General features: G+C 36.5%; 1 protein-coding gene across 1 annotated transcript in view; it reads left to right on the plus strand.

Annotated features, from left to right (window-relative positions):
- The first annotated feature begins 12,178 nt into the window (after positions 1-12,178).
- Chsy3 (chondroitin sulfate synthase 3) overlaps positions 12,179-25,131 on the plus strand; it is a 269,966-nt gene continuing 257,013 nt past the window's right edge. Inside the window, exons 1-2 of the mRNA XM_046460487.2 lie at positions 12,179-13,306; positions 15,698-15,981. Coding sequence (XP_046316443.1) covers positions 12,499-13,306; positions 15,698-15,981 — 1,092 coding nt within the window. The 5' untranslated portion in view covers positions 12,179-12,498. The remainder of the gene's footprint in view (positions 13,307-15,697; positions 15,982-25,131) is intronic.

The raw sequence follows: 25,131 nt of genomic DNA on the forward strand, positions 1-25,131 counted from the left end.
TTAAATAGAAGTGTTCTGGTTAATAAATGAAGAACAATGGCAAAATTAGAATATGGCTAATTGTAGTATTTAATGAATTAATAAATCTAGGAATTCAATATCAATAGGTATTTACATCAGAGAAACAGAGACAACCATAACATCTATGAAGTACTTCCATTCAAAAAGAAAAATTGAACCTATATTCACAATTCTCTAGATCTTGCTACCAATTTACCAATTCAAAGGGTGTCGAGAATATAGAGAAACTTGTTAAATGACACCACAGAGACAGAACCTGCAAACTCTCGGGGTGTGGGAAATCCCATAGGACAAATGACCCAGTTTTTCTTTATTTAACCAAATAGAATACAAGGGAAACAAGAGAGTAGGCAGAATCTATTGGAGAAGCAAGGGAGACATCTCAAACCATACAGATGTAATGGAATTGATGAGATTATTAGGGATTTAAACTATTATTTCCTAATATTAAGGAATGATTATTGAATTTTTATACAGTTATAAAACTTTGTTTATTTTTAAGTCCTTATCTTTTACAAATACATATAAAAGTATTTATCGATAAATTGTGCCATGTTTTTTATTTGATTTTAAATTGTCCACTGTGATTAGGTCAAATCGTAGAACAGATGAAACAAGATTGGTGAGGAATTGAGAAGTTTTTAAGCTGGATAATGGGAACTGGAAGTTCTAATCCATGTATGCCTTATATATGTTTGAGATTTTCCATAGTAAAAACAGTTTTTTAAAGAGACAAAGTTAATCCCTAAAATCAAATTGGTGATAGTGGTCCCCCTACCCACTGCCTGGCAACCACCAAGAATTCTGGAATGTTAACAGAGATGGCAAAAGGAAAATATCAACAACCTCATTAGTTCCATAAAGAAGATCTTTTATATACGAGACATTCCTCAGTTTAAAAAAACCCTGAATCTGCAAGATATATTTTTAAAAAATATCCATTTGTGTCTATGTAGTAGTATATAAGTTCTGAAAGTTTGGTTTCAGATGTGAGTATCACCTCCAACTTGTGGGTTAGAGCAGTAGCTACCATAATCCTATCCAAGTCTCTCCTGCCTCTACCACTTCAGTACTTGCTATCTTCCAACTAAGGGCCCCTCTAAGATTTTATCAAAGAACTTTCACTAGCAGCTGGAATGGACTCTGACTGTGCAAGGGGCAGGCTGGAAGTGTTGGGGAACCAGTGTGCCCTGGGAACAGCCCTTAAGTAATGACTGACATGTTTTTTGTTTTAAATGCTTTTATTAGTGCATTACAGTTATATATAATGAGTTCATTTTAACATAAACACAGATACGTACAGATATACAAAGAGGTGGAATCCACTGTGGTATATTTACACATGCCCATAGTGTAATTTTGTCAAGTTCATTCTGCCTTTCTTCTCCTTTCCTGTTGCTCCTCTCTTCCCCTCAGTCTCCTTCTTTTCCACTGATCTTCCCTTTATCCTTATGATATCTGATTCCCGCCACTTTTTCCTTTACTTTTTTGTTCTAGCTTCTGCATGTGAGAGAAAATACTCAACCCTTGACTTTCTAAGTCCGGCTTATTTACTTAGCATGATGTTCTGCATTTCCATCCATTTACCAGCAAATGCCATAATTTCATTCTTCTTTATGACTGAGTAAAAATCCATTGTGTACACATACCACATTTTCTTAATGAATTCATCTATTAAGGGTTCCCTGTGCAGTTCCATAACCTGGTTATTGTTGAGTTGCACTGCTATTATCATTGATTTGGCTGAATCACTGAAGTATGCTGATTTTGGTTCTTTTGGGTTATTACTAAGGAGTGGAATAGCTGGGCCATATGGTGGTTCTGTTCCTCATTTTTTGAGGGATCTCCATACTGCTTTCCAGAGTTGTTGTACTAGTTTGCAGTTCCAACAAAAATGTATGAGCATTCCTTTTCCCCCACATCCTCACCATCAATTATTATTATTTGTATTCTTATTTATTTTTTGTGATGCTGGGGATTTAACCCAGGGCCTTGTGCATGTGAGACAAGCACTCTACAAGTTAAGATATATCCCCAGCCGCATATTTTTGATAATTGCCATTCTGAATGGAGTAAGATGAAATTTCAATGTAATTTTAATTTTCATTTCCCTGATGGCTAAGGAAGTTAAACCGTTTTTTTCATATTTTTATTCATATGTTTATTTCTTCTTTGGAGGAGTGACTGACTGTTTATGTCTTTTGCCCCCTTATTGATTGGGCAATTTAGCTTTTTGGCATTGGGTTTTTTGGGTTCTTTATATATTCTAAATATTTAATCCTCTGTCAGAGGAGTAACTGGCAAAGATTTTCTCCCATTTGGTAGGCTCTCTCTTCATATGCTTAATCATTTCCTTTGTTGTATGAAAATTTTTAATTTGATGCCATCCCACTTATTGATTCTTGGTTTTATTTCTTGAGCTTTAGGGCTCTTGTTAAGGAAGACAATGCACATTGGAGGTCTGGCCCTCCATTTTCTTTAAGCAGTCTCACAGTTTTGGTCTAATTCCTAGGTCTTTGATCCACTTTGATTTGACTTTTGTACAGGGTGAGAGATAAAGGTCAAGTTCCATTCTTTTACATATAGATTTTCAGTTTTTCGAGCACCATTTGTTAAAAAGGTTATCTTTTGTTCAACAAATGATTTTGGTGTCATGGACATAAGTTTTTGTATAAATACCTCAACTCCTTTTTTCTTCAGTGAGATAAGCCTAAGGACTGTGGCCTACATTGACTATGGGACTATTCCAAGTGGAATAAAACTCCAGTTATTTACAGTGATAACAGGCTTCAGAATTTGCTCTTTATTTGTTACTTTTCTTCCCCTGTCTTCCTTTTTTCACTCTCTCACTCTTCTGCCAATGTTTCCAAATAGCTACTTATTCTTAAATTCTTGTCTGAAGCTCAGCCTCTTCAGTAGCCCAAACTATGATGCAAAGAAGTATACACACATTCAAGTTGGAAAAAAAAAATTGAATGAACATTCTTCCTATAATTTGGGACTGGAGAACCTTTGATTTAGACATCCATCCTATTGTTTTATTTATTTTATTTATCTTTGAATATGTGGAAAGGTCAGTTAGAGGAGTATAATGGCTTTTATGTTAATTTGTTTAATTTAATATGTAAGGAATTTGGGTTATCCCAATTATCAAGGAATATTTGAACAGTGGTTCACAAACTTTAATATGCTTAAGAATCATGTGTCTTGTTATAAATATGAATTCCTGACCCCCACCCTTATAGATTATGATTCACTGGGAATCAGGTATATGATGAATGGTTAGGCCACAATACAGCATTATCAATACTTATGTAGGCATTCTGAGGATATCACTTGGAGAAACACTGTCCTTAGTGCCAACACTTTAGTTACTTATAAGCTGTCATGGCCAGTTGGGTCCCACATGTGTTCAAGCAGGTTTGAGCCGACCCTGATGACTATACCATGTCCTGGAGTCCCAATTCTGTGCTACTAATACTAAAATCTAAATTTAATTTTAATCTGATTCAGATGCACTGTTACTATTCCTGTCTGCTTTTCTGTAAAGGTGAATATCTGAAATGCAATCTGAAAAAAAAAAAAAAAAGCATGGTGTAGAATGGAGGGTGTGGTGAGCAGGACTGTAGCCTTGGCCTTAGGAATGTCATCTCCACCCCTCACTTATTCCTTGGGTGTGCCTCAGCCATGTGTCCTTTCCATTCCCTTTATTCCCAGATGGGAGATGAAAAAAGCACTGCTGAGAAATTGCATAGCTATGCGGCTAACTTGCCCCAATTCTTCATTTGAAGCTTTTCTTCTGGTCTTCTTTGCCTAATACAGATTCAAAGGTAAGGTCAAGGGGCCAGTGAGAGAAATTATCACCTTCCTCCTTCCTGTCCCATATTTTTTATTTCATGCAATAGTATTGTAGCAATTTTCAAACACTGACCACCTGTAAATTCCTCTGGAATTTCATTTATGAGAATCAGTTTTTCTTTTTCAATTAGTTCAAACAATTTTATCTGGATTTAGTATTCCCTCTCTTCCTAGAGCTCCAATTGGTGTCAAGGCCAAATAATTGTTCCTTCATTTTTATTGGTATGGCAATCCTCTCTTCTTTCCTCACTAAATTGTATGATTCTCCAACTCTAGAATTAACTTGACATTCTTTCTTGGGTACAATAACACAAATTGGTTGGAAATTGAAAATGATGAATTGTTTCGCAGATTACTTTTGTAGAAATGAAAGCATTGACTAAATGAGTTTTAAGATGCTAATTTATAACCAGATTCAAATTAGACTCAGAAATATCTGGAATGATTTACATTATATTTGTCTCTCTGAAGATTAATTTCCTTTCAATAGTCTTTCTGCCAGTTCCTTTCAATAGTCATAGATGCAAAAATGAAACAAAACAAAAGTCAAACTTGGATTCCTAGACCATGATAGATATGGATCTAAAACCGGGAGACATAGTGTACTTAAAACCATTTCAAGTGATTTGGGAGGCTGAGGCAGAAGAGATCACAAGTTCAAAGGCAACCTCAGCTCCTTAGCAAGACCCTAAGCATCTTAGTGAAGCCCTGTCTCAAAATAAAAAATAAAAGGGGCTGGGGATATGGCTCAGAGATTAAGTACTCTGGGTTCAGACTTCAGTAACATTAAAAAAAAAAATCAAAATTTTAAAAATACAAATTCAAAGATATTTACTCTCATATCATTAATGTCCTCCCAGATTATGAAGGTAGTGTTCCAGTATATGTTAAGCATTCTAACTTTTTTTTTTTTTTATTAGCTACACATGACATTACAATGATCTTAGGAATTCATACATTTGAATCAATTGGGGTATAATTTCTCATTTTTCTGATTGTACAGATTGCAGAATCACATTGATCATACAGTTACCTATATACATACAGCAATCATAATGTCTATTTTATTCTGCTGCCCTTCCTATCCCCCCTTCTTCTAACTTTTGATTATTCCTGTAGGATGCTTTGTGATACTTCAGTAAAAGGAAAAGAAAAATAAAAGAATTTCCTTGAACCAAGGTTCTCAAATATTTTGTTCTTGAGACCTCTTTACATGCTTAATACTTAATGATCATATCAAATACTTACTGTAGGAAAAATTAAAAATTAGAAAAAATAAATATTAATTTGTTAATTCATATTAAATAACGAACTTATTATATGTTAACATGAACAAATAAAATATTTTACGAAAATAAGTATATTTTACAAAGCCTAACAAAAGCCAGGCATAGTGGCAGATACCTGTAATCCCAGAGATTTAGGAGGCTGAGGCAGGAGGATTATAGGTTTGAGGCCAGCCTCAGAAATTTAGCAGGACATTAAGCAACTTAGAGAGACCCTGTCTTAAAATTGAAAATAAAAATAAAAAGGGTTGGTGTATGTAGTCAGTAGTAATCACCCCTGGGTTCAATTCCCAATACCAACAAAACAAAACAACAACAACAATAACAACAACAAAAAAAAAACAATAGAAAAATTGTGAAAGTAGCAGAAAAAAAAAAATCTCTTTCCTTCCAATGTTAACATGCTGTGTAAAACTATAACTTGACTTTCAAGAATATTAAAAAAAAATGCATCATTATTAGTTTGCTAAGGACTTAAATAAAATTCATGCTATATGCATGACTTAAAAGCAGCATCCTTAAAATGAACTATAAAGTGTACCTGCCTCACTACAGACATAAAATCTTAGACTACTCAATTTGCTTACTGCAAGTCATGTCACCTTGACAGTCAGTTGAGAGAGATGATAACTAAATTCTCCTACATCCCAGTAAAATAACCTTAATAATAGTGATGATGTAAAAGAATCCTAATCTCTCCTTTTATGTTTATTTTGTAATGGTAGTACAGCCATGAAGAGATACAATAGCACATGCATGCATATATATCACATTTTCTGTATTAATATATAATGTATTGATTCTTTAAAAAGCAGCACAATGAATTCTGTAAACATTATGCAATTCAATTTTTTTAGTTACTTAAAAAGTGTGTTTTAGGCTTAATAGAACTAGACATATCAGTAAAACAAAATATATTATTAAGATTAATTTCACTTGTCTTTACTTTTTCAATGTATTGTAATTATTTTAAATTACATTGGTGAATGATATTTCTATTAAAGCAAGAATCAACAGGGATTGAAAATTAAATAAAAAGAAGAAAGCAGCATGTGCCATTTTAAATTTTCTAATGTAGAAAAATACTGAATTGGAGCTTTTTAATATTTCAGAGAGTAGTGAAAGGAGAAAATTAAAAGTAAAAACTTTTTCAGAATACATTCACATCAGTGATTAAGAACTCTGAACATTTTGCTGCTCCATGCCTAAGCATAGACTGTTACTACTTGAAAAAAAAAAATTCTCAAATTGTAAATAGTCCCTCTTTACTTTTAAAAGCTTGACTGGGCCAAGGGTATGGAAGGGGTGGAAGTTTTGGTTTTGATATGGTCACTTCTTGACGCTTTCCTAAATGACAACAGTAGTCTTGTTCTCTACTCAGTAGATCTTCTTATTAATCCTTTGGACAAGTGGACCTTCTCTTGGTCAGCTAAATTTATAGAAAATAAATGTTGAATATATCCTAAACTTAAACAAATGAAGTATTTTTTTAAACATTTAATTACAAATAATTCCACTTTATCCAAAAGTAATCACCCAGCCTACTACTAGTTAATACCTGGTCAATCAGACTTTACACCTCAACACCCACTTATCCCACCCTCTATTCCATATTTTTGGAATCCCAGACATCACACCATTTCATCTATAAATATTTCAATATGTATTTGTGAATATAAGGGCTCCTTTAAAAATCATAGCCTCAATACCATTACCATATGTAAAAAAAATAATAATCTCTTTGCATCATCAAATATCCAGTCAGTATAAAAAAATTAAAACATCCCCATGATGATTACCTAAATATAGATTAATATTAGGTCCTGAAACTTAGCTAGTTTTATAATCTGCTCTAAAAAATTACCTTTTCATACTTTAATACATCTACCTTGATCATGTCATCATGTGCTGATTTCTGAAGAAATAAAATATAATCAGATATCTTACTATATCACTATGATTATAATATTTCTTGACAATATCAAAAATATTTATAACTTAACTTATCCCTCAGAAACAAACTAAATTACCATTATGGTTATTAACCACTAGATGCCACAGTTGCTTCACACAAATGAAATCAACTCAGCCTTGGTCTGTCAAGAAAAAAAAAGATATTCAATATAGGTCAACAAAATCCTTTAATCAAAGTGTCAGTATCAGTCTAAACACTATTATATCCTCTAATTGATGTATATGTTGAATGGTTTATCTAAATATTTATCTTCACTTTTCATAAGTGAGCAAACTGTGATATTCTCCCCTTTAAAATCATTTGTACTTTTTTTTCCTGTGATTTTAAAGTTATGACTAACTCTTTTTAATCAGTTCAAACACTAAGTGTAGTACCCTCAGAGCAGTCTGCCAAAGGGCTCTCTGCTGGGTCAGACTTGGTCTCAGGTGTTTGATATTAACATCATTCTGAAGCCAGGAACACAACCCAACCCTGATGGGATGAGCAACATTGAATCCAGATGATACTTAAGTTTCAACAGCTTCTGCTCTATTTATATGCAAAAATAGCAAATATAGACTGACTTCAAATTGTTAAAAGATTTGGTGGGGTGGGGAGTGAATAGGGAACCAGTTTTGCTACATTGTAAACCATTGTAATTTTAGGTGTTAATTGTTACTGCTTTTCTATTGTTAGATCCATATCTATTGTGTTCAAGAATCCAAGCTTGACTTTCATTTTTGCATTTATAGATATTGAAAGGGAATGGCAGAAATTAATCTTCATAGAGACAAATATAATGTTAATGATTATAGATATTCCTGAATCTAATATGAATCTGTTAATACATTAGCATCTTAAAACATTTTTAGGGTATGCTTTTCATTTCTACAAAAGTAAACTGCAGGACAATTCATCATTCTCAACTTTCAACCAATTTGTATTATTGCATCAAAGAAAGAATGTATTAAGTTAATTCTAGAGTTGGAGAATCATGAAGTTTAGTGAGGAAAGAAGAGAGCATTGCCATACCAATGAAATAGAAGAAGCAATTTGTAAAGTGGGTCAGAAGTTTATTTACTGAAACGTTTTTACTTAGATAAGAATAAAAATTATATTTATGCATTCTCTTCTTAATTATAGTATATAGATGTTGATATATTTGGGTATGTAATTACCTTTCTTCTGCTGCAGTGATAGTTTCCATACAAACTTATCTCTCAATGCATTTTTTTATGCAAATAAATTTTTTCTTAAATTCTTTCAAGAATTTATTACTTTAATTAAAAATAACTTAGTCCTTGTTAGAGATTGCCCAGAAAATTATCTACCCTAAAAATTATGTATCTTAAAAATTAAAGTGTGAGAAAATTGTTTTATTGACTGGTAAATACCAAATAAGTAAGTTCAGCAATCTCACTAAATAAATTCACATTAAACAAAACTTTTCCAAGACTTCTACTTATTGCAAATGAAAAAGAGGTGTAGACACTGTGTGAAAAAAGAAAAAGATATTTGTTTTTCTTCTATCTCAAAGGTATGGAGTTACTTCAGTAATGTTTTATTAAAGTAATTGAATAATGCTTTCTTGATTGTATTCTTTTCTACTCTAGTTTGTTCTCCACATGGGCACTAGAGTAATCCTATAAAATATAAGTAGAGTGATCCTATTGTAAAATATTTTAAAAACCATTCTACACAACTCTTTTATTACCACCCAGAATAAAAACCAAAGTATTTACAAGTGTCTTTAAGGCTCTGAGTAGGCACTGTCCAATACAGCAGCCACCAGCCACATCTATCTATTGACCTCTGAAACACAGGTAATGTGAATTAAGATTCGCTGTAAGCATGAAATACACAACGGCTTTGAAAAATTAGTGCCCATAAAAAGAATGTGAAACTATACATCTGGAATCATTGGCTCACATTAGAGTTTGATTGGACAACTCTGGTCTATTTAATTGTCTATCATCAGCTCCCTTCATTCCAAATTATATTGGCCTCTTCCTGTGCCTCAGTATGCCATGTCTGTCTAAAAGATTTTGGGTTTATTATTCTGTCTTACTGGAAAATTTCCTTTGGGTACTCTCATGGTAGGTTTACTCCTTTTTTTCCCCAATTTTCTGATAAAATTATGAGAAAGAAACTCTCTGACCAATTTTAAATGGTCTCATTTAATAAGGCATACTCCCACTGTCCTTTTTGATTTTTTTGGAAAATACTTATTCCACATATATATTGATTTTTCTATTTACATAAATATATTATACACATGTAAAAGGCTATGCATGTGTTATCTTCCCTGAGTACAATGTAAGCCCCAGAAAGTCTGGGGCTTGTCTATTTTGTTTAGTCCTGTTTTTTTTTTTTTTTTTTTTTTAATGAGTACCTGGTTTATATTATGAATATTAAGTAAATATTTGTTAGACAAGTGAAAGGATGAAATATTTAAAAAATAAGTGTATATCTAAATATTTTATCATAAAGGGAGGGATTGGAAAATGAGAACTTATATTCCTTGTGTCTCCAACAAACTACACACTGTACTAAGCATTCACATTTAATATCTTAATAAATCCTCAATCAAATGTATTTACAGATGAGAAATCAAAAACTCAGTGAATTTAAGGCATTTTTCCCAAAGTCACTTAGCTAGTATTGAACATCACTTCAGTACTTTGTTTTATTTCAGTGTCTCCTTAGTTCCTTCTCTGATTTCCATACTAAATTAGAAGCTTTTATAGATACTCTCTGAGTACTCTGTATTTTCCCTCCATACCATGTTATCAACATTGCAATAACTTTGTAGTGTGTTGTTTAATGTCTGTTTTCTTCATTGCACTACAATTTTCATGATGGAAGGCAATGAATATCTTATTGACATCTCCATGTCTAAAGCTGTTGACCTCTTGTAACGTTTAATCTCTACTACACATCTTTAAAGAAATTAATGAATGAGATAAACTTTCTTCCCAAATATTTTAAAACAGTTCATGTATGGTTATTTGTGTGCAGTGATAATCAATGATTTTGTAGATCAGTTGCATGAATGGCACCCATTAAAGTGGAGCCCAGTTGAATACTGGGATGAAGAATACTGGGATGAAGAGATGCTAATGTTTAGGACTATGTGTTCATTGTTATTGGTCATATGTTTTGAGAATCCTTAACCTGTAGACACATGGCGCTATTTAAATTAAAACTAATTAAAATTAAATAAGATTGAAATTTTTATTTTAAATTACACTACTAGATTTCAAGTGTTCAATAATCATATGTGGCTAGTAGCTTTTTTCTTAGTGATAAAGAATATTTTTCATTATAAGAGAAGGTCTATTGAATAACATGTTGTAGATGAATTAAACTGTTCTTGGGAAAATGTATTTTTAAATGAGAAGGTTCCTGTTAATTTTGTATTCTAACTAAAATTCAACTTCGAGAAAGAGTCCAATAATCTTTATTCCCACGTGTCTCTGGGCAAGACTTAGACATGGAAAAGGAGCTTCATTGTCCAGCAGATGAAACATTTAGTCAGACGTGTTCACGCACAGCTAGTGACTGGTGTGGAAAGAACCACTCCTCCAAGGGCTCCAGGCAGGCCTACTGTTCCAGGGATGCTGCCAGCACCTTGCTGGATGGAGCCATTATGTCTAATGCCATTCAATACCATCCCTTTCAGTTTGATGTATAAAACAGAAGACTTAAATTTGAAGAGGAGGCAAAGTTTGGGGATGCCACATGTACCCCAGACATACATACACATTTAGGGAGAAATTTTTAAATGTTCCCTTCAAAATATCACACATCTTCATATTTTTTTTTTCACTTAAAATGATTTTGGCGAATGCAATTTAACTTAGTTCTAAGATTCCATTGCTAACGATATGATTTGCCTTCCCTTATTGGAGAGGTTAAATGTCTCCTGTCATTGTCTTGGAATTAAGAAACAAGAGTTGATACTGTATCTTCTATTTTATTTTCTGATTAAATTCACTTGGATAAGAATTTCTTTAGATTTTCAGGGTATTGGCCCCACGAATTTGTCCACATTTTGCCATCATTTGCTAGTGTTACTGAGCCAACAACCGTCTAAGATTGAAAATAGTTCATGGTTCTTACTACTGGATGAGGGACCACCAGAGCTAAGGAGGGGAGGATTAGGCAGCTCATTTCCCAATTCAACAGGTAGAGAACATGGGACATTTATCTTCTTTGGGGACTGAGTCCCCACTCACTCTCATCCCCCCCACCCCCACCCCAGACTTTCAGAAAAGGTATTTCCAATTGAGACACCAAGTGATGATGAAGCTTCTGTGAATACTGGGGGAAGGGTGATTAAAAATGCTAGTTGGGATAGGGGAGTTAGGCTGGGACCGATGGTTAGTTTCCTGAGCAAGTGGGCGGGACCAGGAGTGGAGAGAGAAGGCACGGAGTGGCAGCGGTAAGTGCAGCGTGAAAATGACTAAAAACCGCCAAAGTGGCCCACAGACGGACCTGGGGAGGGGCAGAGTGGGGAAGGGTCAAGCCAGGACATAACCCGTGTGGACTCGGATAGGCGAATCCTGAGGGATATGGAGGCGCTTGCTGGGGGCTCGGGTACCCGAGCTCCGCCGATGAGGTCAGCGGAGTCAAAGCTCCAGGAGGAGGGCAGTGGAGCCTCCGGACACGGGTGTCTGGAGGGCGGGACAGGACGGGAACTGGGATGGAGAGTAAGAGCAGAGGGAGGAGGGAGAGGGGGCGTCAGCGCTGGAAGCCGGAGGCGGCCCGACAGGCATCGTTTCCTTCCGGAGAGGAGGCCGGCTCAGGACCCTGGCGCAGACCAGGGGCGTGCTAGGGCGGGTGACGGGGAAATACCGCGGCCCGCACGCTTCCCCCGGCTGGCAACCGTGGCGCTTGTGGCTCCTCCTTCGGGCCAGTTGGGAGCGGGGTGGCGGGGGGGGGGGGTAGGGGGGGCAGGAGGCGGGGAGCGAGGGCGGGGGCTTGGGAAGGAGGAAAGAGGGAGGGGCCAGGCGCGCCAGTGACAGGGTGGCAGCCTAGGAGCGGACGCGTTGCCGCCGCCGCTGCTCCTCCTCCTTCTCCTGCAGCTCCTCTCGCTGCCGCCGCCGCCGCCGCCACTGCCGTTGCCGGGAGAAGTTTCACTCCTCACCCTTGCTCTGAGTCCCTGCCCAGAGCGGAACAGGGAGCTTGGCAGGCAACTGCAGCCAGCGGCAGGCGAGGCGCCAGGAGCGCTCGGACCCCGAGCCGGAGACGGCGCCTAGGCGGCGTGCTGAGGCCAGGGCTGGGGGCGCGAAGGCGGAGGAGGGGCGGGTGTGAGCCCCGGGACCCGCGCGCAGCGTCGAGGCCGCCCAGCGAACGTCCGTGTACCGGGCAGTAGGGATGGCCGTGCGCTCTCGGCGCCCGTGGATGAGCGTGGCATTGGGGCTGGTGCTGGGTTTCACTGCCGCGTCCTGGCTCATCGCCCCCAGGGTGGCCGAACTGAGCGAGAGGAAGAGACGGGGCTCCAGCCTCTGTTCTTACTACGGCCGCTCGGCGGCTGGCCCCGGCGCCGGCGCGCAGCAGCCGCTCCCCCAACCCCAGTCCCGGCCACGGCAGGAGCAGTCGCCGCCCCCCGCGCGCCAGGAGCTCCAGGGGCTGCAGATGCCGGAGGCAGCGCCCGGAGTTACCAGTTTTCGGAGCAGCCCCTGGCAGCAGCCACCTCCGCTGCAGCAGCGGCGGCGAGGACGCGAGCCTGACGGAGCCACAGGGCTTCCAGGCGCCCCAGCGGCCGAAGGGGAACCTGAGGAGGAGGACGGGGGCGCGGCTGGTCAGCGAAGAGGCGGCCGGCCGCGGAGTAGCCACAACGGCAGCGGGGATGGGGGTGCCACCGCCCCGAGTTCCCGACCCCGGGACTTCCTGTATGTGGGTGTGATGACCGCGCAGAAGTACCTGGGCAGCCGCGCGCTGGCGGCGCAGCGGACCTGGGCGCGCTTCATCCCTGGCCGCGTGGAGTTCTTTTCCAGTCAGCAGCCACCCAACGCTGGGCTCGGCCAGCCCCCGCCACCCCTGCCTGTCATCGCGCTGCCGGGGGTGGATGATTCCTACCCTCCTCAGAAAAAATCCTTCATGATGATCAAGTACATGCACGACCACTACCTGGACAAGTATGAGTGGTTCATGCGCGCAGACGACGATGTCTACATCAAAGGTGACCTCCCAGCGCCGGCTGTCCCACCTGCCCACCTCCTGACTCCTTTTTCTTCAACAAACCCCAGCCCCTGCCCAGCCCTTTAAGCTTCTCTTCCAGCACGTGCTTGGCGCTCCCTCAGCCCCCGGCCCCGTCCCCACCCCTCGCATCCGCCCACCATTATCTAGCCCGCTCCTCCTCTTCTCCTGCAGTCTGGACCCTCCTCATACATGCCCAGCTTTATTTGCCTTTCAGACTCTTGCTGTCCTTTCCACCTGGCGTTTGTCCCTACCCTTTACTGTGTGGGTGAGACGTGGAAAGGGACTTTAAAGCTAAACCAAAAGCCATTCCCATTCGGCCCTCCTACGAAAGCCCCCAATGGTGGTAGTTTACCAAATCTGCCCAGAGGGGCGTGTCTTCGGCAGAAGGCAAAGTGCAGTATGCTGGCTAGAGTCAGGCTGGAGACCCCATGTTCCTTCTTTATTCCTCTGCTCTTTTGTTTCAGCTGGTTCACTGTCCCAGACCCTACCCAGTACATATGCCTCCCTTTCGCACAACTTGCGGCACACTGGGAGTCTTTGAGCAAACCCCACCGCCCCAGCGCACCTTTTCTTCCGGTTACCACAGTGCATCACCTAGCCTTTCACCACCCCAGTCACACCTCAGTAAAACTCCATGGGGTTTTATCGTATTGTCAGGTAGGGAAGAAGGGAAAAGCGTGTTTCAATTCCAAACCCTCAGAGCTCCAGGTTTACTGGCGCGCCCTGGTATTGGATCCTTTCCCGTGCATCTTGGTGGCTGTGCAATAAGCGGAGGCTGGAAGTCCTTCCCAGAACCACATGCAGCCACAGCACAAGAAAACTTTGTCCGTTTTAAAGGAGGCGCGGTCCTTTACCCAGAGCATGGGCCGCTCTGGCCAGAGAATCCCTAAACTCAGCAGATCTAAATTCCTTAGAGTACAGGAGTCAGTCTTTCCAGTCCAGATAGTTGAGGAGATGGGGAGGGACGCAAAGGAATTAACTGTTGTACCGAAGGAGGTTTCTCTGTGTTTTCCACATTTCCTAGCTTCTTGGTCAAAGGGGGGCAGCCCTTCCTTAGTTTATGCCTCTCTGTTTTTAGCCTCATTGCTTTCTCCTGATCCAGATAGTACATTTAACATAATGCAAGGAAAAATAACCCAAGGGACCTGTTTTGGCACAAGGAGTCAATGTATTGTTAATAAATAGAGATTGAGTTTGGGTTGAGAGGAGGAAAATTGCTGTAATGCTTGGTTGGAATAGGACAATGCTGGTTGGTAATTGGACAGAAAAATAAAGAATGCTGCCATTTGCTTGCATTTCCCATACATGCTATTTAGGATTGATTCAAAGAAAAATGCTTCCACTATCTTATGATCCCCTTGTCTTCTGTGTCTCATTTTAAAAAGTCACAATGCTTTCCTGGCAGAAGTGTCACACTTTGCAGAGAAATTCTAAAATGCATTAGCAGCACCTACATCTATCATTTGTTTTAATGCTTTGAAAGGTTGTCCTTCAGAACTTTGAAAGGCCATATTCTTTCCATTTCTTTTAGAATGAGATAATTAAGAACACAATAATAGTCAGCTGAAACTCATTGAGATCCAGGCATGGGGTCAAGATAATGACTGCAGATGCCCAGATCATCAAAATTGATAGTAAAGATGCTGACTGGGAATGTGAAGACCAAGACTCTCAACTTATTCTGATATATCACTTTCTGGAATACCAAATGTTTTTGAACTGTTTTAGCTGTGTAATTTTATTTTTAAGTTGTTTTCCCTGGTGAACTTAACAACTGTGAGTGAAACCAATTCATTATTTAAGTTTTAACAAATGCTTTTTTTCTAAAACAATGCCTTCCCAAACTAAATTTCATGATAAATTAGATTCAAACACTCCCCAAACCAACATGGATTGTACATGATTGAATTTTGGTTAACAACACAGCACCTAACTAAATTAATTATCAGGAAAAAGTAATCATTGGACATGTATAGGTCTATCAAAACAATACTAAATATCAATACTGAATATGTTTTACATTTCTGAAAATTTTTGTTACCCCTATCTGAAATGCCAGGAACCCTATCTTTATTCTCATTATTTTATCTTTTACTGAAAAAATGATGATTGTTGACTTGTTGCAGTTTTACAGACACCTAGACCATGAGTTGATAAAAATTTTATTAATTTTTAATCAGTAACTCTGAATTAGTATTTTTAAATAATATGATATTGTTCAACTCTTTTGGTTGTTACAAGTAGAGTTATTGGAGGTTCAAGGTTTAGGAGGGATTTAACAACAATGTTGAAAGCTCTGTCCTTTACTTTGTACATTATAAATGATTGTGAAAATTTTAAAAAGTAGTGATTATTTTCTTTTTCCTTGTAGGTGATAAGTTAGAGGAGTTTCTTAGATCGCTAAATAGCAGCAAGCCTTTGTACCTGGGACAGACTGGTCTCGGAAATATTGAAGAGCTTGGAAAGCTAGGGCTGGAGCCCGGGGAGAACTTCTGTATGGGAGGACCTGGCATGATCTTCAGCCGGGAAGTTCTCAGGAGGATGGTGCCACATATTGGTGAATGCCTAAGAGAAATGTACACAACTCACGAGGACGTGGAAGTAGGAAGGTGTGTTCGCCGTTTTGGTGGAACTCAGTGTGTCTGGTCTTATGAGGTAAGTCTTTCACTCTGATGAAATGTTCATATGTTATAGGTGCATGCCATTTCAGTCTGTGATTCTCTCTGTTTCTATTTGTTTCAAAGTAACAGTAGCAACCTTTTATGGGCACATAGGTGATTGTGGGAGATACTCTGTTATTTGATCAAGGGGTTGACTGTGCCTTTGTTATTAGCATGATCCTTAACTTTAAGCAGGAGCTTAGATATATAGTCATGGTCACATCTCTGAAAATACTATCTTCCAGCTTTATTTGCTTTATTGGTGTTTATGTTCTTCTAACAAGAACACTATTTTTTTTTTCTCTTTAGCTTATCATTTGGTACTGTACCACAGCCACTTTTTTTCTTTTTTCTCTTTTTGTTAATGTGTGATGAAATCTCTTTGTTTTCACATGGTGAGAATCGGAAGTTTCTTTGGAGATTTTCAAGTAGAAAGTGGACATTTAAGATTTTTAAAAGCACAAGAAGAACTAATAATGTATCATTTATGATAGGTTTGTTCACAACATTTTAACTCCTCTATTTGATCATTTGTTGGGCATCTTAAAGGCATGACTTATCTGGGGGAAAAAGTTCTGAAGGTGTTATGTAACTTCTTAGTATTTTGACTAGTTCACTAGACTGTTTATGTCTGCCCTTGTGCCAAGTTCTGAGCAGCAACCATTATTTAAATAATCTGAGTTGTGTTATTGCAGTAATTGGTTTTATGAAATACTCTGGTTGTTGCAGTAATTAGTTTTATGAGCTACTTTGGTTATTGCAGTAATTAGTTTTATGAAATATTATGGGATTATTTTTTCATTAGGAAGTTGGTTTTGAAATGAAGTAAAATTTTATTTAAAATAGACCTCCTAAAATACAATCTTAATAAACATTGATTTAACATTTAAGTAGTGTATTGCAGTTTTAGAATAGTTTGATTTTTAGGTGTTTGGAGTTTAATATTATTGTAGCTACCCAATGCACACCTTTGTAAATCATATTTGAACTTATTTGCTTATATTTTCAAAATTTTCTTGTTACTTATTATAGAAAAAAAAATTCATGAAAATGTGTTCTCTGTGAAGTCATAATACATCAGTTATACAGATCCATTTATTTTTCTTTCATAATTGTGATGTCACTTTAGTTAATTTTGCTTTTCGTAAATATGCTTTATGGTACTTATACTTCAAAGAAGTATTTTGTATACCTACTATAGAAAGTGAAAATTATTGACAACTTTTTACTTAGTATATATATTATGCAAATTAAGATGATTTCTTTTGACAATAAAATAGTGATTTTTCTTTCTTAAAACTGGCCTGCAGCTACCCTCTGAAAAAAATTGACATAAAACATTATAATTTAAAGATAAGTAATCTTTAGAATAAGTTTAATAAAAAGATTTTTCTATAATATAAAGCCTTTTAAGAGACAAAACAGTTAATGCAGAAACCGCTGATTTTGTTTACATGAAGGTATTTTTTTTGCAGACATTTCTCTGAATAGATGATTAAAAAATTTCTTTTATCTGTAATTAGCAATAAAGAGGAGAGACTACTATGTTTTATTTGATAAGTCATTGTCTTAATGTTACATATAACGTTTTTAACAAACATGTCTAAATGTCCCTTCTTCCAAGTTTTCAATGATTCTGCTATGAAAGTCCAGTATTTACCTGGTGGTCTACATGGTCATGATCCGAGAGATTAAAATAGGCTCAAGTGATCTATAAGCTCAAGAATTAATTTAGTGTTTTATAATATGGACATTTGTTCTAGTTAAAAGAAAGCAATATTATAGGCAGACACCTCTCCTTTAGAATAATTGGAATCTTAGATGCTATTATTAACTAAGTCTTAGAGGTTGTAACTTGGTGAACACAATATTTTGAGTAACTTTTCACAATATATTTGAAGACACTTGTCCATCACTGGCTATAGAATTTGTAAAAAACAAATCATTTCGACATTTTGCCTGGCATTAGACAGTATCTCCTAGAGGAGCATGGGAAGAGAATGCTGACTTGATATATTACTAGGCTTTTATATAACTGTTACTCTGTTTTGGAATTTGGTCTTCAAAGAACTATTTAAGTAATATTAATTTAAAAGGAGACATTGTTTTAATCCTAACACAAAGTTTCACAATCTTATTTAAAGGGATAGTGGCAAATTTCATTACCCAGAGGTATATCTGTTAATAAAATTAGTAAACTTAAATATACAAATAAATTACACTTAAGAATTTTAATATTAGGGGTGTGTTTTATGTTTCATGAAACACCTGAGGAGGACAGATGGGGTACAGCTAAACTAAGGTAGAATATATATAGATTCCATATCACTTTCTAATTTGGATTTTGGGTTTCTTGAAATGGTATTTATATATTACTGTTCACATTATATAGAAAGATTGTTCTATACTTTGGGTTGGCCTCTTTACTAAGTGAGAAATTTCACATCTGATGATATTTAAAAAAAGCTATGATGTTGACCATCACTTGAGTTTTCATATTTCTCTAAAAAGGAACATGTGTGACAGACTTTTCTTAAATTTAAAAAATTCCTTCCTCTATGTTTCACAGATTTCAGGATTTTGTTTGGCGTCTCCTCCTGATAAATGTTCTTTCAGAGTTGAGAGGGCCATAACGAAAGCATGTCTGTGGTTTTCAAGTTTTAATAGGTGAAACATTCATGATGGAATGTTATCTTTTAAAAATGGTGAACAGACCTGCAAATCTTATAGGAAGAAAACTGTATGCATTATTAAAATACATAGATTTTTCTGGGGCTGGGGTTGTGGCTCAGTGGTAGAGCGCTCGCCTAGCATGTGCAAGATGCTGGGTTTTATCTTCAGCACCATATAAAAGTAATTAAGAAAAATAAAGGTATTATGTCCAACTACAACTAACAAAAATATATAAAATACATAGACTTTCTAGTTTTCCTTGAATATATTATATTTTTATAAAACCTAGGAATCTTTTACTATTCTTCTTTATGCTAAGTAAATGTATATACCATTTCTGTAATGTATACAGCATGAATAATGTACTGTGAGGAATAGAGGGGATGGCAGACCAGGGAAGGGATGGATGTACTTGAACTGGGTTTGAGCCACCTTTCTACTACTTGCTAGCCGAATTGTCTTTGGCAAATAACTTCTTTAAGCATTGTTTAATTCAACTGAAGGTAAGATTGTGACAGTTTTTGCCTCATGAATTTCAGGGAAGATTAAGTAAAATGATGAAATAATCCATATAAAACTCTTAATTCAGTGTTTAGTACATAGTCAATTGTCAATAGATAAGATTTATTCTTGTCTCAGTGCTATAAAGATCATGTACTATATTGTAAAACAAGGATTCATAGATTTTGCTGACTTAATAATTATAGGTAATGGTAATTCATCTGAATCAAAAGGGTCAAAATAAAAATAAACTTTTCAGTGAGAGATTCCAAATGTAAGTTGTTTTGGGGGGAAAGAACAAGAAGTGGAAACATTACAGAATTTTAGAAATACAAAGAGTCCAGCACAGTAAAACTTACTATGAAACATGGATGTCTGTTTTTAAAAATACATTACAAATGTTTGTTTGAATCTGTCCACATTAAATTAAATAACTGGCCTTAAAGAGATTGTGTGGAAAATACAATTTAACAAATCATTATGTAATACACATATTTAAGGAATTTCATATAGGTCTGACTCTACATAAAGAAAAAAGAATTACCATACAGATTCCTAGATTCACTGCCAGAACAATGGCCCCCTTTTCTGAGTTCCTCTTCCATCTTCAGTAGGAAATGAAGTCAGTTGTATCCCATTCTACATTCAACCCACATGAATGCCCAGGAGCTTGTCTCTTAGGCAGCTGGAACCTTTTCTTGATATAGCTCTGGGCTTTGAAGCAATGATGTTGAACTTCAGTTCTTCATCACAATAAGGTCCTGGTGGTCTGGGGAAACATCTTGCTTATTGACCTCTTGCTGTATTTCTTTCTCTGTCTTCTCCACCTGCCTTTTCATTTTTTCCCCCCTGATGTTGCACTCAGATTGCAGTTAGACCTGCTCTCTTCTGAATAGAGAGTGTTTGGCTGTTAGGAAGACTCAGAAAGACTGGTTCTCTGTGTGCCTGTGATCACTCGAAAAAAGTCTTTTAATTGAGATTTTCCCTTCTCTACCTGGTTTCAAGGCTACATGTTCAATGAGATTAATAATCAACAGACTCCATAGGTCATATAGGCCTCCTATTTACATGTGGAGAGTACTAATTGAAACATGGTTATGAAAAAAAAAAAAATCATTCTATTCTATTCTCTCTGAGTGTTGGAATTTATTGGCACCTCCTGTTGGCTAGGATCACAGTTTTGGTTGAGATCTGCCTTGGCTACTGTTTCTCTAGAGTTGCAATCTGGCAGCCTGGGAGGCCGCATATGGCTCTTAAACATTGTTTGGCACATGAAGTGTTTTAAGTTTTTTTGTTTTTGTTTTTGTTTATTTATTTATTTATTTTGATATCCTGAGCAGAGGCAGACAATCTTCAGTTCCCTTCATGTCCTATTTTACATCGGGTGATCCTTGTAATTTTGTTTTAACTTCCTGGCCCAGTCAGACATAAAAGTTTTGATTGTTTGAACTAGATCATCCTTATGTTGCAAATTAAATGAAAATGTTCTCTGTGAAATAAAGTAATTTTCCAATGAGAATGAAATGAATAGTTTAAATATTATAATTTACAGAGCATTAATATTTTTCAAATTATCCACAGAATTTTATATCACATGATATACTTAGGCTTTATTATAAATATGATTTTAATAAATAATAAAATCGTTACTATTAAAAATTGTTTATACATCTGTGTTCAGTTTTTATATTGGCAGAATTGGAAGTTTTTTTTTTTTTGGCAAGAACACATATATTCAAGTGTTAAAATAATTTTAATTCGGATTATTGTTCTTCTCCCTGTGAAACGGTATCTCACTTATCAAGGAATTGTTTTAGGACTAGTTTATTTTTTTTCATTCTAAGGTTTCCTATAGAATGAAACAAAAGAATCAGTCTATCTTCCTTTCTTTCTTCCTTCTTTCCTTTCTTCCTTCTTTCTTTCCTTCCTTTCAACTAAATGTTCTTTCAAGAAATTCAGACTTCAGGGTTGGAAAAATGTTTCTCTATGCCTTTACAAAATGCTTCCTATGACTAACCAGTTTTTGTTCTACTCCTTAAAGAGTTACCTTCAGCTGGGCCCTGTGGCAAAGCATGTAATCCCAGCCACTTGGGAGACTAATGCAGGAGGGTTCCAAGTTTGAGGCCAGCCTCATCAATTTAGCTAGGCCCTGTTTCAAAATAAAAAGTAAAAAGGACTGAGGATGTAGCTCAGTACTAAAGTAACTCTGGGTTCAATCACCAGTAACAAAAGGGGGGGAAAAAAAACCCACAAAATAGAGTTAACTTCACACCAGAATGTTCCATGTTCAGTCTTTGTCCACTAAAGGCTAAAAACGTCCTAGTAAATTCTCTTGTTTCACAAAAGGATATGTTCTGGCAGTACTTTTCTGGGCTTTTAAGTAGAAACAGAGAGCCACATCATAAGAAATTCGACTATATATAAGATCTTCATGACATACCCATTAAAGCTAAGATTTCTGTTCGTTTTCGTGGGACTGCTACTCTTCTTTCTTAGCATCTTCCCGTTCTTTAGAACTCTTTCTTTTCTAATGTTGGTTTTGCTCTATTATGAACATGGTTTATGCTTCCAATGTGTATTAATATATGTGATAAAGTGTAAGACTTGAATTTTGATCTAAAATTATGTCTTTCAAAAAATCTTTTCTTGGTCTGATTCAGTCACAATTTGAATTTTAACTTTACTAAAAGCGGTAAGTAAGCTTCTCACACCTACTCTTTCCACCCCCGTCCCACTTGTCAGATGAAATCATTCTGCATTGATTTTATGAAATTTCTGTGCTGCCACACTGTTTTCTTCATCACACAAAATAAAATTGCATTCAGAGTTCATGGGAAAACCCAGAACAATTTTCATATACTTTGTATATTTCATATACTAAAATATGTTTAGGTGGTTCGTTTTCATTGCTGACTGATGCCTGATCACCTGAACTGTGACAACTTATGCTTTCCAAGAAGATGATTTCCAACAGTTGTGGAAAAAATTAAAATAGAAAGTTGCCTTCAGGCAATTTGAAATAAACTCCATTGTAACACAAATACTCATATTACTTTGAAAAAGATGGAATGCTTTTCCTCTCTTATTGATCACAAGTATTCTGATTTCCTGAAAATTTTCCAAGTCAGTTTTCCTGGTTCCTTTTCATTGTCTTGGCCTCCAGAAGGCTATATTTTTGAGAAACAGCTATTTCAATCTCCTTTCTACTTAGTGACTTAGTGTTCAAAGTATAAAGAGATATATTCTATTATTTAACTATATTCCATTTTATTTTGATATTAGCATGTGCCTTTTGCACAGATGTGTAACTTTTAATAAGACATTTAATTTCAAACTATTAACATTAGAAACAAGTCAGTCTTATGAGTTATTTGATATTACTGAATAATAAGAGGAAACCAAAATAAACTGAAAAATTGAGGGGTTGCAGTTCCTTACAAATGTAGTATTCTTATTTATAGTTGTAACCCTTAAACAACACTCTAGTTGTGGATTTAACCACATAGAAACCAATTTGAGTCATGATGTACATTTAAAATTACTCTGCTTTTGAAAATATTGGATAGTTAGTATATTGCAAGTTTCTACGTTAACTAAATCAAAGACAGATATACACACACACACACACACACACACTCACATACACATACAACTTTGTACTTACTATTTTAGAAGTAACAGATGAATAAAACACATTTCTTAATTTTTTGAAATTCCAAAAATTTTATTTACTTATATAATTTTTAAAGCTGTGTCTTCATTAATCGATAGTATCTGATCTTTTCATTTATGCCTTTCAGTTTCATTCTTTTTTTTATTATAAAGCTATTTCATAGAATTCTTGTATACCCAAAGAAAGAATTTAAATGCGTGTTAATAAAATGTAATAAATAAAATTATAATGGGAAAAAAATAGAGAAAAAAGAAAATGCAGAAAATATGATTCCTCTATAGAGGAAAATATGTTGTACGCCTGCTTTCTTAACATTAAAGAGAGTTGTAACGTATGCTCATGCTGAGACCTAGTAAAATCTCCTCCATGGGAGAGAAAGATCCTTGAGGGGTATAGTTGACCACCATCCTCAGCACCACATGAATAATAAGTTCAGTAGTCTGGTTCACTTGGATGATTCTGCAACTTCCCTCAAGCCAGACTATAGCACATAAGGACAATTCTGTACAAGCAATTCAACTCGTAGATAACATGATTTTTGTCAAGTATACCATTGTTTGGTACGTTTCTTGATTTTTATTTTAAAAGTTAGGATTCTCTTCAGAGAATCTTCCATGGCTATTGTGTCTCACTCAAATATTTTATTTCAGGCTGTCCAACAGGCAGTTGGAAATAAGTATGTTTTCTGGTAAGAACCTAAAGTGCAACTGCTATGTTGTTGGTTAAGGAGAGACATTTGGTTTTGCTTTGCTAATCAAGAGGAAGACAGAAATACCAGCTGGAGGAATCCTACAGAGAAAAAGAAGAGGATGGCCATCCTGCAGAGGAGCAAAAAGAGGTCTAGGAGAGATTCAAATAGCTTCCCTTGAGGTCCAAATGTGGTTTCATAGATACTGAACCAGTTATTGGAAAAGTCTGTTCTCATAAATAGTAATTTAATTTTGAGGAAATATGTTCACAGATTAAAATATAAAAAGACCAACATTTTAATTAAAATGGTATATTTTAGTAATCTAATATCCTAAAATACAGAAATAAATTTGATATTTTTAATGTATACAATGAGTATCACTCATAAAACACAAGAAAATGTAGTGAGAAAATAAATGTAAAATGTTCTGCCTTAGAATTCAATTGTATCACATTGGAAATAACCAACTGAATTCAATTATATTTATGTATGCAATAAATGACATATATGCCCTCCTTGTTCTTGTGGAGTGCACAGGGAGGAGGGGTAAGACTCTTTTTTCAGGTCTGATAGATGGTTGGGTCCATCTCAGATATCTTTCTAAATCCATCCATCCATCCATCCACTCATTTATTCTCTCCTTCTTTCTTTCTTTTTGCATTCTATATCATGAAATCTCTGTTGGGTCCAGTAGTGGTACAAATCTCAGAACTAGGATTCAATTATTTATTTCAATTTTCTTAAGTTAGCCTCTTCTCTTTTTCTTGCTATTCCTTGAAGAGGAGAAAAATAAAGACATTTATTTTTGTTGTATATTTATATATTTTGTTACTGTTGCTTACTACAAATTATACAAAACTTTAGCTAGATTATCTGGTTATAGATTTGGATATAGCCCTTCACAAGCTGCATGTCCTTAGACATGTTATTACCTCCCTTTGCCTTAGAGTTCTCATCTATTGAATAGTGCTCTCTTTATAGAGCTGTTGAGCAGATTTAGTGCCAGCATGTTTAGCAACATTCTGAGTAACGTCTAGTAGTGGTAGGATTCTACAACTGCTAGAGACTTTTGCAGAAGCAGAATGACATAAAATAGTGGCAACATTACAGAGCCATTTCGAGGAATAAAAAGGTCAATAGATTAGAAGCCCTTAGAATCCTGCTTGATACATAGTAAACCATGTGTAAGTGTTAAATATTATTCATATTTTCCAGATCACAATGCTTACCTTATTTCTCCCCCCAGGGGAATGAGATTATGTTGTTTGGAAAGGGTTTCATTGTGATTTCTTTTAGCAAGATGGACTTTGCTACAGTAGGGAATGTGGTGACTTAATGATTCTTTGCCCTGACTGCATAATGGGATCCCCTGGGGAACTGGGAAAAAATTCTGATGTTGAACCCATTCTCTAACCCATTATATCAGAATCTCTTACAGGTGATGCCTGCAGCATGGGTAGTGTTTAAAACTTCCTAGTGACTCTAATGAGACTCTAGGGTTTAGACCCCATATGCATTTAAAAATTAGTTTTCATATTTAAATATTCAGTCTATTTTAATTTACTTCTTAAAAGTATATTTTGTGGGGAGCCATAGGGGAGTGATCA

Source organism: Marmota monax, unplaced genomic scaffold (assembly GCF_021218885.2).
Source record: "Marmota monax isolate L192 unplaced genomic scaffold, Marmota_monax_Labrador192_F-V1.1 WCK01_AAM20220418_F8-fsc00006, whole genome shotgun sequence".
Lineage (NCBI taxonomy): Eukaryota > Metazoa > Chordata > Mammalia > Rodentia > Sciuridae > Marmota > Marmota monax.